Source organism: Lichenostomus cassidix, chromosome Z (assembly GCF_008360975.1).
Source record: "Lichenostomus cassidix isolate B80296 chromosome Z, HeHo_3.0, whole genome shotgun sequence".
NCBI classification, from domain to species: Eukaryota; Metazoa; Chordata; class Aves; order Passeriformes; family Meliphagidae; genus Lichenostomus; species Lichenostomus cassidix.
The window spans coordinates 52,618,470-52,631,654 of record NC_139511.1 but is presented as its reverse complement, the minus strand read 5'-3'; the positions used below and the strand labels follow the sequence as shown (position 1 = coordinate 52,631,654).

Here is a 13,185-nt window from a genome sequence, read left to right as displayed (position 1 = left end):
GCTGATTACTTTTAGAGGTCAAAATGTTGAAACAAGAGTCTGTAAAACATGTGCATGTACATTGTAAATTAAAATAACTTTTGAAAACATGCATCCTGACTCTGGGAAGATCAAACTGTTAGGTGAATTTAGCTTTCATTCCAGCCTCTTCCAGGGATACACTTGGTCCCAAGTAATAGAGGTTCTATGAGAGGACAAACTGCCCTTTGTTAAAGCAACAGCTGTGAACATATCATAGTTGGTTTTATCTTGCTTTATAGTTGTGTAACACACACTGATAAAACGCATAGCTTCTTCAATTTTTATGTGGGGATTGGCACCTAGTATTGTATCAATATTTTCCTCTTATGCTTGTTGTAGTTTAATATGCCTCTGGTGGCTAAAACATTGCTTAAGCATCAAAATACCATGAAAATACTGAAAGACCTGCTAGCAGGAAGCATGTTCCACCTGGGGCATCCCAATGCCGCTGGCATTGTATCAGAGCAGTTAAACCTGATGTTGATAAGTTCATGGAATCTCAGGGAATTAATATAAGTAGTTACAGAACCTAAGGTGAGGTATATCCCTGCAAGGAGTGAGTGCTGCTGGTGCCTGGGAACTCTGATGGATTAGAACCATGCTGTTTTGCATGGCACAGCTAAAAAGCTAAGCCAAATATTTTAGGTCCTATCCAGCTTACAGTGCTGCCTTTTTCTTTGTGATAGTACTAGCGTGGATATGCTGGAATCTACATTTTTCGGGGGACAATTTTAGAATGGCTGCCGTGTTTTTTCCCCGTTTTTCTGGTAACACTGTCGGGTGCTAAGTGTCTGCAGAGCAGGGGGACGTGGGCCCGTGTTTCGGCAAGGCGGAGGGCTGGGAAGTTGCAGTAGCCACGTTCCGGAGCGGGCTCCGCGCCGCCTTCGCCCGTGGCTCTGTGACACCGGCTCTCCCCGCCGAGCCGCCGGGCGCGGCGTTGCCGTGGAGACGGCGCCGCAGGGGCCGGGGGCGGGAGGAGGCGGCCGGGGCGCCGCCAGCACCCGGAGCCTTCCCCGCTCCGCTCTCCCCCCGCCGCCGTTCCCTATTATAGAAGAGCTTCCGGCGGCGTGGACCACTCTGACATCATCCTCCGCACCCCGGTGACGTCAGCGCCGGGAGCGGGGCGTGACGTCGGTGCGTAGGGGAGCGCGGTGACGTGTTCTATTTAAAGCTCCCCGGGCGGAGGATGGAGGCAGAGCGAGCAGGTGCCGCCGCGGGCAGGAGCGCGCTGGCCGCGTGCGGCGCGGGGCTGTAGGGCAGGGCGCGGCTCCTCTCCGCTCCTCTCGCCTCTTCCCTTCCCGTTCCCCGGGAAGGAGGAGCGGGACGGAGGCGCGGGCTCCGCTCGGCGGCTGCGCCTGCCCGCCGCGAGGGGACGAGCGGGCGGTGGCGGAGGTGTGAGGCGGAGGCGGGGGATGCGAGCGGGCAGAAACAGCGGCTCGGTGGCGCCGGAGCAGCCGGGCACCGCCTGAAGCGGCCATCGTTCCCTCCCTCCGTCCCACCGGGGGGGTTGAGCCCGCGGCCCCGCAGCAGAGCAGCGCGGCCTCGGTGGTGGCAGCCCCTCCCGCCGCCCGCTGTCAGTGACCGATCCGCCGCGCCCCAGGACGATGCCCGCCCGCTCGCTGCAGAAGAAGGCGTGACGGCGAGGAGCGGGCCCGCCGCCGCGGGAAGGAGGAGCGGCGCCCCGCATCTCTGCAACCGGGGGTGGGCGGGCGGGCGGATCGGGGGAACGCGGCGTCCCGGTGCCCGCGGGCGACGCGCGGCCGCAGCCAGTCGGTAGCGGCCTCTCGTCAGGAGTTCGATGCCAGCACCGGTGCCACAGCTCGCTCTGCCTTCTCGGGAAAATGCATCCGTGCTCGCCACGCTGCTGGTGGCGGTGCTAGGGGGAGCGGCGTCTTGGAGCTCTGTGCGCACCGCCTGCCCTATCCCGCTCCGCCTCTGAGGCACACGGAGCCCTTCGCGGCCGCGCACGTCCCGGCGAGAAGCGCCGCAGCCGCCGCCAGCCCCTCGCGGAGAAGGCGAGCGCCTGCCCGTTCGCCTGCAGGAGGGGACCCGTCCGAGCCCGAAGCCGCCGCTGCCGCCCGCCCGGGGGCCGGAGCCGCTGCCTGCGGGCGCCCGGCAGGGCCGGTGGCCATGGGAGCCCGGCCCGCGGGGGGCGCTCCCTAGGGCGCGGGCGGCCCCGCTCGGCCCCCGGCAGCTGCGGAGAGCCCAGAGCAGCGGCCCCGCCGCCACGGGGCTGCGAAGCTGCCGGCGCGGCGAGGAGCGCCTCGGGGACGCGGCACCACCGGTGCCAGGCGCTGCCGGCCGCCATGGGGTAAGGATGTCGCGGGGGCCGCCGCGCTGGTGCCTGGGCTGGGGGTGGGAGCGGCTTCCCGCGGAGCTGTGGGCGCTGCTGGATGTGCACAGAGGCGAGGGGTCTCACTGGCGGGGTGCGCCAGCAGCAGGAATCCTGCTGCAGTCGGTGCCATGCATCAGCCCGGTAAGGGGAGAGCGGTGCGATCCGTGAGGGGCGCACCTCGATCTGCAGAGGTTTGTCTCCGCCGTAGCCCATCGGAATGCTGGAAGAGCCGACTCGGCTCCCAGTTCCCCACAGTGAGGACCTTTCCCGGGTCTTTAAGGGATGCTCAGTCCTGAAAACGAGAGCTTTAAGCTCAATGCACTAGGGCGAAATTCCAGAACAGCGAAGGCTCACGTTTACTCTTTTGGTGTCTTCAGAGAATATGGAACAACGTGTGAATTTCTCAATAAATTAAAGAAGGCTCAAAGGAAATCTGATATACAGCAGGTTCCCTAGTAAACTGGGGAATCCACTTGAGCGTTTAAGGAAATAAGAAGGAACAAAATCTATAAAATTACTCAGATCTTAAATAAATTGGTGGATTAAAAAGTGACATAGATACCTATGAAAACTTTCCACTGTCGTATCCTTAGGATTTTGTATAGTGGTATAAAAAAAAATAATTCGTGCTACTGGGCTTGTCTGATAGTGGAATGGAAACTGATCCATGTTCCAAAGCAACAGAAACCTGGTATGATCTGGCAAACTGCGAGGTGGAAGCAGATTTTTAGAGCATTAACAAGATGCTGTTTTAATAAGATTTCATGACAATAGTTCAAAGTCTACAAAAGTTACAAATCAAGTCCTTTGTATCTTGGTCATTTAGGATTTCAGATGTGAAATTGGCATATTAGTGTGGAAGTTACAGGTGTCTCTTACCTCAGGCTGCTTAGGACACTTGGATTCTTCAATTTATTAGTTTCCTGGCACGTGTGGTGATAACAGCTGCATCCTTGTCTCTGTCCTATCACTTGGGGTCACAGTACAAAAAATAGGAAGGAATGACTCCTTACTCCTTAGGACAGTTTTTATTTTCCTGTTGTCTTCCCTTCCATTAAAAAAAATACAAACAGAATAAACCCAAACTTGCACCTGTCTATATATCCAAGAAAGTGATGTCTTGTCTGGCAACAGGCTAAATTACGTTATAATTTTTTGGGATATATACTTAAAACTGCTAGTCAGACACAGGATTACGTAAAATTAAAATAATGGAAACATACTAATTTAGTTAAAATCAGTACCGTGTTTGTAGATATTTCAGTGTAGCATATTACGGATCCAGGGAACTGTTGAAGAGGACTAAACATTCTTTCTCCAGAACTCCAGTACTGCTGGTGTTTTAGTGTCATAACTTCCTAATAAACAGTACAAATCCCTATCTGTAGAGAGGTGAAATAATCCTTAAAACCACAATTGTTTGTGTGATGACTTGAGTAGTATCTTGGCACATTAAGGTCAAGAAGATGAAATTTGCTAGCAAATATTTTGAAGACCCTTTAGGACAGTACACATTGGGGTATTGCAATATAGAGTTCCTTTGTAAACCATCTTCTAACAAGGAGGAAAAACCCAGAAATGTAGGAATGTGTTACTGGTAAGCACCCTGCTCTCTAAATCTGAGTGAGCATGCCCACGCCAGGGCCAGCACCTACGCCAGGGATCTGTGGTTAAGTATCGGACATTTGTTACTGTTCAGAGCAGAGGTCTTGATACAGTAGCTGTTTTGTATTTATTTCTAAATGCGAGTGGCCACACATTTTGGAGAATTTCTACACCAAGGTGCATTAGTCTTTTAATTCTGCAGTTGTAAAAATAGTCTTATCATACTCTATACTCTACTAAGGTCTAAAATCTGCATGTTCTAGGTGAAAGTTGCAAAATCATTGATAAGTCATGTACCTGGGTCACATGAGGGTCTGTGTATTATATTCAGTATTTAATGGGCACTGCTATACTGTGTAAAGTTGTAGAGTGATCTTGTAGTACCTGCCTGGTGGAGAGTTTGCCTATTTCAACGACTGGGGGGAAAACTTGAGGGAGGGAAACTGGCTTGCAAACCAGCAGTGGCTTTCTTTGTCTCATTTGGTATTTTGAAGAGTTCAGTGTTCTGCCAGTGTAGTTCAGACTGTTCGGCACATGGAATACCAAGCCATGTAATTATGCACTGGGTAAGTGGTGGAAATCAACTGGTGAGTAACTGGGCTCTGGGTCAGTGCTGCTATTTTTTTTTTTTTTTTAACATGAAACTAGAGAAATGGTCTACAGAGTAGTTCAGGACATTTTCTTAGTGCTATATCCTGTGTATCCGTGGGTGTCTTTCATCTCACAGGAGAAGGTAAGTGAATCAAGCCCTGTGGATTATGTAGTCCAGACACATAGGATGTTCAGTCTTGTTTCTCCATCTGCCAGTCTGTCTCATTTCTCCCTGTTCCTCATTCCTGTTGCATAAAGACAAATTCTTATCAATAGTTACTGTTGAGTGATATAACCATTGTGGACAACCTTTTGTTGAGTTGACCATGTACAATATAGCATTCTTTAATAGGGAAACATGGATTTTGTGTAAAAAATAGGTTCTATCCCAGTTGATAACATGTATTCATGTGTTTATTGTCAGCATTGCACAGTCTTCTTTGAGCAGAAGTCTGATTGCATTAAAAATCCTCAAGAAACAGCTCTAAAGCATACTCAGGATTTATGTTGGCATCTTAGGGTCTTGTACGCATTGACCAGGTAAGTACTGTGTTAAAGTTGGGAACCATTGCCATATTTTTCTGGTCGCTGATACTGCTTGTACTCTAATCTGTGAGCAGGGGAAGTAGAGATTGTGTTAGTGGACTGTGATGCAGTAATTGTTTAGGCTGGAATGAATAGACTTCTTGCCAGACACAGTGGGGAAGCTGCACAGCTCGGAATTCTAGTAAGGGTACAGAAAATGATGTCCTGTGAAACATTATCTCTAGTATTAATTCCTATTTTTTAATGAGTAGTCTCTAGATAACTATTTTACATGATGGCTTTCTGTGCTGTTGAGAAGTATCTAAATGTGCTACTTGCTTTTCCCATAATTTATTCTGAATTATAAAGAATTACAAGGTAAAAGCTTTGGTAAGATGTGCTCATCTCTGTCATGTCATGTTAATCAAGGTATCATTATAAAGCTTCAACTTCAGTTTTGTTGGACTATATTTAGTATGTTATCTTCATAAAGGTGGTTATGATACGTGTCAGTTTGAGATGGCAGAATTAGAATACTAGGGTTCTTAAGTTGGCTGGAGAATATTATGAAAGATTTTTGGGTATACTTGTTAGTGTTGCAGTTGCCTAGAAATAAGTATTTTAATTTTTGGCAGTCTGCAGCTGGTTGATCCACTCCTAGCTCTTACACTATTTGAAGTATGTGGAATTAGTCAAACACATTTCTTTAAATAGGACAAACTACAGTCTTGTCCTGAAATGTTTCAGTTTGCTTTCTGTATCTGGGTAAGGGAGCCAGAAGCATTACTGATCATTGAATTTATCCAGACTCAAATTCTTTGACCTGTTTTCCTCCCACAAGACTAAATGGTAGCTTTCCCTAAACTTTGTTTTAGCAGCACTTCCATCATCTGTGCTCCTCTGACATGGAAATATGTGGATAGTAAAGCAGAAGGTGTAGCTTCTTGGCAGTAGTTCAGCATTACTGCAATTCCTGGCCATGGTGTTGTCTCAGGGGTAAAATGAGATGCTTATTGTGTGAAAGCAATGGCAGCAGAGTAGTTTAGGCTGTCTTTTGTAGCAGCATGGAGAGTGTAACAAGTTCTACAGATAACAGCAACAAAACTGGATTATCTGTAAAGAATTAGTAATATATAAATACTAAGACACAGTGTATATAAACAACTCTGAAACGGTTAATAAACTACTTTTCAGGCAACAATATGTGTAGATCTCTACCATGCTTAAATTATAGTCTGTCATAGTAGTTTTATGACTGCAAGATAAGTGTGAGAAATCTGAACCAGATCTTCTGTCCTAGGAACATATAAATGAGTGTCCTAAGCATCCTAGGGGGTTGATTTCTCTTCTGATCTAGTAAAGGTATTTGTGATTACTTAAGGTTGCAATTGATCTGGTTTGGTATTTCCATGCATTATTAAGATTTTATAGGCCAACACTTTAGGTAAAATCCTAGCTCTGTTAAAAAAAAAAATGTTTAAGTCCTTCCCATTCTTCATGCTGAGATTTTTTTATTCTCAGCGTCTCAAGGCAAGCATCATATACGTGTGTGTTCTTTGTGTGTGTGTGTTCTGTGTGTGCTCTTGTTATTTCTCTTTCCAAAACAATGCTTGCCCTACCACAGTTACCATTGTCTTTGCAGGACTCAACTAGATGTTGAGCCAGTGTCTGAGGAAATACACAGTCTTGGAGCCACAGAAATTGCAATGGCTTGTAATTCTGTAACAGGTTGACACTTCTAATCAGGGAAGGCAATGACATTCAACTACAGCAAAGCAGAGTGTTTCTTCCTGCTAGTTAGTAAAAGTTTTAAGTAGAGTTTAGATATCACTTTTATGGGAATTTCTGTTGCAAAATATTTATTCTTTATGATTTTCTCTTAAAACTGTAGTTTGATATAAAGGTCTTTACTAATCACTCTTTAAATCACTGCTTTTCAAATCTGTCTATGCATTAGTGTACTTTGAAGACCATTATCTTATGATGTAACACTTAATTTATTATCATTTTCTCATTAGTATTGGTGCCTGGGACTTTGTTTTAATGGAGGCGAAGGTTTTCCAATGTATTCCAGATCACTGACCATCTAAACAATACAGATACTCCAGCCAGATTAGAGCTTCCTTTTTCTACTCCTTTAGATATCTGTAATACTGAAGCTGTTGAGGCCTAAAATACTTACCAAGAACCAAGGTCTCTGCTAGTGCAGAAGTTACAATTTAAGAGGTGCTTAGCAAGGAAACCAGTGTGGTGTATTTATACCCAACCAGGCTGAGATGAGGTTTGGAATGGACCTTGCATGGGTATATGTGCCTGTCTTTTAACAACGCGCACTTTGTATCTAAGACAGTCTTACACTGGAGAAAAATCTCAGTCTTCCCCATACGTGTGGTTGTAGTGTAAGTAACAGGTAACTGTGACAGTGAACAAAGAGACAAAGTATTCTGTATTATTTAAAGTGGGAGAAGAATTACAGTCCTACTCTTTTTTTAATCTTCTTTTTTAAAGGTACCATGAAACATGTATTTGAACACCCTATGTAAAAGCCCTGCTTAGGTGAAAGCTTTCTGTAAAAAAGTTTTGAAGAGCCTGCTTTCTAGTTCAAGGTTTTGTGCTGTTCTCCCTGCAAGGCTTTTTCAGATATATTCAGTCTTAAAGGTAAGGTGTAATGGGTGTGAAAGCATTGCATCATTAAAAATATGCTTTCATATCCAGTTTTGATGGTAGGCTTATTTTCTCCATTCTGTTTCAAGATTTTTATATTTCCCAAGGCTTGGCCATATGAGAGCCACCAAAAGTAGCATAGTGTTCAGGACAGAAAGATTAGAGGGGAGGAGAGGGTAGAGGGAGCTGTGGGTTTATTCTGTCTGGGCCTTGTACCATATAATGTTGATCTCTGTTTTATCTGCACAAAGTCCTGGCAGTGGCATTACTCCATTCTGTGAAGTAATGGAACTGCATTTCAACACTGTATTGATTTTCTGGAACTGCATCACAATCATGCTTCTGGCAACAGACTGCACTCTGATACTCTTCTTTGGTGGCAAGTAGAGATGAGTGCCAGTCATCTTTAGAAAATTAGTCTAGGGAGATACTGTTTAAACATGCAATAGATGATGCTGGATTACCAGATACAAGCATATATTGACATTTTCAATAACTAGTCATGATTTTGGAGTGTTTTTGGTTACAGTTATCAAGTCGTCTTACTTAAGTAGACTGCATCACTCATTTTCTATAATGGCTTATACTTGAATAAAGAGGGGAGAACTTGAAATACATAGTTCCTCTCAGGTTTATCTTCTTCGTCCACACACGCAAATGATTCACAGGCCTTGTTTTGTTGATGTTTGTGGCTGTACTCTTTGCCAACATCCTGATTGTTAAATTTTCACAGATCTTGCCACCAAACAGTGGGAACCACAGAAGACAAGCATTGAAGTAGTTTTTACTGAGAATTATGTATTTGGTGACCTGAAATGTGACATAGAAATTAAAACAAACAAACAAACAAAAAAACCTACAAAAAACCAACAAACAAACAAAACCCAAAAAAACCTTCCCCTTTTGTCCACATTAATTATAGTTTTTAAAATCAGACTGCAACAAAAGCTAGAATAGTTCCATTACTGGGATGGACTGATGAAGAGTATTATAGGGGCCATTTCTGTATGCCAGTTCTACTGTTGGCAGGATTGGAGAATTAATATTATTCTGGGGTGAAGTTCTTGACAAAGAATGACAATCTGCTTCTCCCTGAATTGTTCCTACAAAGAAAAATTTTGCTTACCATTAAAATATATTTAAAGAGTCCTTCTATTCTACTTCTCAGTAACAACAGTAAATCGGGCATTTCAAGAATACTGCTGGTCTTGAGTGCCCAGAGGTGGACATGGTACTCCTCAAATCACTTGCACTAAGTGAGCCTTTACAGATAAAATCTAAGGCTAGATCTTGTAAGGATTACCATCTGTTCCACCATCTTTCTTGTCTTACTGTCTTTTTGCCACTGGATATTGTTTGTGTAAAAGACTTTGCTTATTCAGGGAACCCTAAGTAATTTTGTGTTATATGTAAGCTGTTTGTCTTCCTGAAGAACTGCTCCTCTTCATTTGCTTGTAACACTGGAAAAATTTATTCTGTTAAGTATAGTACAGGTACTTCCAGCTCATGGCATTCTGTTTACTAGGTTAACCAATCCTATATACAATGTATTCTTAAAATTGTTTGTAGACTCAAAACCTGTTCCTGAGTAGGAAATGGTAGTTTCTGCTACGTGAACCAGTATTTGATGCTTCAGTTAAGCCTCTTTTGGACAGAAACATGTGAGCACCTAAGTGTTCCGACTGGGGAAGACTATACCATGTTTATCATACAGCTATAAAATGTTTTTAAAAACAGCTTTCTTTGAAACTGACTTTGCAATGAAAGCATTCTGTAAGTAGCTAATGAACCTGTGTGGTTTTGGCCACTGTTTATTTCATGAATACAGAAACGCTGGGGCTTGGCTTCTTACATTTAATATCTGTTCTGATATTTATGCAAAAGCATGTGTGAGGGAGGCTTTTCTAGTTCTTGTTTCACACATAGGTTTTGAAGGCATAGAACCCTACCAGTTCATTCAGGTACCATGTAAGCAAAATTGTTCTTGTTCATATAAAAAGGTCATGCTGAAATAACTGGCTCTTAACAAACACTGGTTCCTAGTCTTTGATTAGATGCTTTGTAACTGTAATAGCATGGATTTATTACCAAATATTTTTATTGGGCGGTTAAATATAGGCCTCTGAAGTAGGCAATTTGAACCAAAACTTCTGCACCGACTCTGTGGTACCCATTTTTATGCTCAGTTTAAAATAAGACTGTCAAAATGCTGAGCAGTGTTCTGAGACCTGATTTTTTAAAAATTATTTTCATCTGAGTAAAGTCCTGACACCTACCTGCTATCTTGGGTTTAGAACTAAGGTCATTGTAAGTGCCTTTCATAAGTATAAGGTTATTTTGAAGTCTTGTTTGCAAAGTGGTTGCTAATGTAGTTCCAGTACAACTAACACATAATACTTTGACTTTACCAGCCTCCACCAGCGCAGCCAAAGTAAGTGCATGAGCTGTCAGTGAGGAAATGTTTCTTTACATTATTTCAGTAACAATACCTGAGGGTAGTACTGTTGTGGTTGTTGTGTTTCCAGAACTGTCATATTCACATAATCACAGAACAGGTAAAATTGGAAGGGACTGTAGTGGGTCATGTGGTCCAACCTCCCTGCTCAAGCAGGGTCATTCCAGAGCACATTGCACAGGTTTGTGTCCAGACAGTTCTTAAATATCTCCAGTGAGGGAGACTCCACATTCTCTCTGGGCAATCTGTTCCAGTGCCTGGTTACTTGTGCAATAAAGTTCTTCCTCATGTTTAGGTGGAACTTCCCATGCATCAGTTTCTGCCCATTGTCTCTTGTTCTATTGCTTAGAACCATGGGGGAGATGGTCCACCACTAATCCATCCTCTTGGCAATTTCCCTTCACATACTTGCATACACTGATGAGGTCCCCTCTCAGTTCTATCTCCTTGAGGCTGGACAGGCCCAGCTCCCTCTGCCTTTCATCATAGGAGAGGTGCTCCAGACCCCTCATACTATTTATTGCCCTCCACTGGATCCACTCCAGGAGCTCCATGTCTCTCCTGTCCTGAGGAGCCCAGAACTGGACACAGCACTCCAGCTGAGGCCTCACAGGGGCTGAGTAGAGGGGCAGGATCACCTCCCTTGACCTGCTGGCAATGCTCTTCCTAGTGCCCCCAGGATACCATCAGCCTGCTTGGCCACCAGGACACACTGCTGGCTCATGGACAGTTTGCTGTCCACCAGGACCCCCAGGTCCTTCTCTGCAGAGCTGCTCCCCAGCAGGTCAGCCCCAGCCTGTGCTGGTGCCCAGGGCTGTTCTCCCCCAGGTGCAGGACCCTGCACTTGCCCTTGCTGAATTTCAGATGGTTCCTCTGTGCCCATCTCTCCATGCTGTTGAGGTCCTTCTGAAGGGTTGCACAGCACTCCAGGGTACCAGCCACTGCTCCCAGTTTTGTATCAGAAGTGAATTTGCTAAAGAGGCATCTGCCTCTTCTTTCATATCATGGATGGACAAGTTAAACAGTATGGGCCCAGTATTGAACCTTGACAGGCCTCCAGCTGTGGCAGGCTTCCAACTGTGCCACTGATTTTGACCCTCTGGGATCTGGCATTCAGCCAGTTCTCAATCCCCCTCAATGTCCACTCGTTCAGTCCACATCTCCTGAATTTGTGTATGAGGATGTTGTGAACAACATTGTCAAGCACCTTGCTGAAGCCGAGTAGAAAATACTGACTTCTCTCAGCTCTTTTGAGCTGCTTATCAGTGGAACAGCCTAGTCCAGGTGTGGCTGTTCTCTACCTGTTGGGGTTCATTCCCATGGCAGAACACTTGGCGCAATTCCTTGGCTGATGTTTACTATCCTGACCTGTATAACTGTTCCCCTGTCAGCATCTGTAGTAGGCTATGCAGAGCACATTTTACTCTTTACTAGTATGAACACAGTGTGTGTTCATACTAGTATACTTAAAAATGGATTTTGCCTTTTTTCATTGATGTGAATTAGTGCAGTTACCTGAGAGTGGGAGGAATGCCACTGGGAGAAACAGGATTTGGAGCCATCTTAGAAATATCTACAGTGATCTGATGAGCAAACTGCTCTGGAAACCTGTCAGGAATGGTGTTTGGGTCTCTCAGAATGCTTGGCATAAGTGTGATATGAAGAATCAGGGAAACAGACCTGGAACTCCCAGTAAGTTATCAGAAGGGAGTGACTTGCTGGCATGGTAATAACATGCTCAAAGTGAATTAAAGTGTCTTCAAAGTTCCTGCAGTGCTCAATGGGTGATTCAAATTGATTTGTTATTTATGAATTAGTTTGTTTACCTTTCTGGCAGTCTAATTTAGTTCCTTGATACAAATGAAATGATCCAGTTCTCGTATTTTGATGTGGCACAGTGGATTTTTTCTTCTTTGAAACTTAGTGTGCAGCTGTAGCACTCTGGATGAGACTGCAAATTGTTTGAAGATCAGGTGATGGTGATGAAATGCATGTCTATTCAGGTCCTCCTTATGTAAGTTCTGATACTTCCACTGGTGCCGGTGGAAGCATGAGTTCAGCTTTGCGATGTTTGCAGTCACCATGTGTTTGTGCTAGTGGTTTAATTCAGGGTGTTTATTTTTGAGGGTTAAGTGCAAAAGCTCTTAAAACTGACAGTTAAGTGACAAATCCTTAGTGTAAATATGTGGTTTGTGGGCTTTAAGTTGGAAATCAAAGGCATGACACGTGCCAGGCCCATTAAAACAAAAAGCCTTTTTTACACAGAGAAGGCATGTCAAAATTAATAACTTTGAGATGTGGAAAAAGATGGAATGGACTTCGTTGATTGCACAAGAAGTGGTAAGGAGGTGTGATTGTTTCTGTATGAAGCTCTACAAGGAAGCAAAATGGAAGTTTAGAGCTAATAAGGACCTGAATTAAAGCTATTAAGAAGCAAGGAGGAGTTGCTAAAGATTGTGGTGCCAAATGAGGAAACCTTATTTTACTACAGACATATATTTGATACAAATTTCAAATGTGGAGTAATAAACAAGGAAGATATGTATTCCTTGTCTTTTCTGTTGTGAACAAATTGGCACAAGATCTAGTCTTAATAATAACAAAATTATGACTAGTATTATTTTAGAATTGTCTCTCAAAGTCAAAGATGATTGGAAAAACAGCAGTTAGACTAATTTTTAAATACTATCACTGTTTACCATATAATTGCCGATTATCTCAATGGAAACACATGATGACTTGATTCTATGATTTTGTATTTCTTCTACTTTCTAGGTTCCAGAATTCTCATCAGTCTATTTCCAAAAGCCCCTGCTTTGCCGCTTTGCTTCATAGCTGTGAAATACAGCCATCAGAACAGAAATTCTTGTCATAGGCAATGATGAGACTGATGGAGCATGCAAAATCACACTGAATGTCAAATTAGAAAATACTGTGTTTACGTTGTTTATTGAACTCTGCCATATTTTATGGAAATCTAAGCTGATGT

At 44.1% G+C, this 13,185-nt stretch overlaps 1 protein-coding gene across 1 annotated transcript in view; it reads left to right on the top strand.

The window, feature by feature from the left end:
* The first annotated feature begins 1,838 nt into the window (after window positions 1-1,838).
* Window positions 1,839-13,185, top strand: part of HOMER1 (homer scaffold protein 1) — an 89,892-nt gene continuing 78,545 nt past the window's right edge. The window contains exon 1 of the mRNA XM_085042297.1: window positions 1,839-2,332. Coding sequence (XP_084898423.1) covers window positions 2,328-2,332 — 5 coding nt within the window. The 5' untranslated portion in view covers window positions 1,839-2,327. The remainder of the gene's footprint in view (window positions 2,333-13,185) is intronic.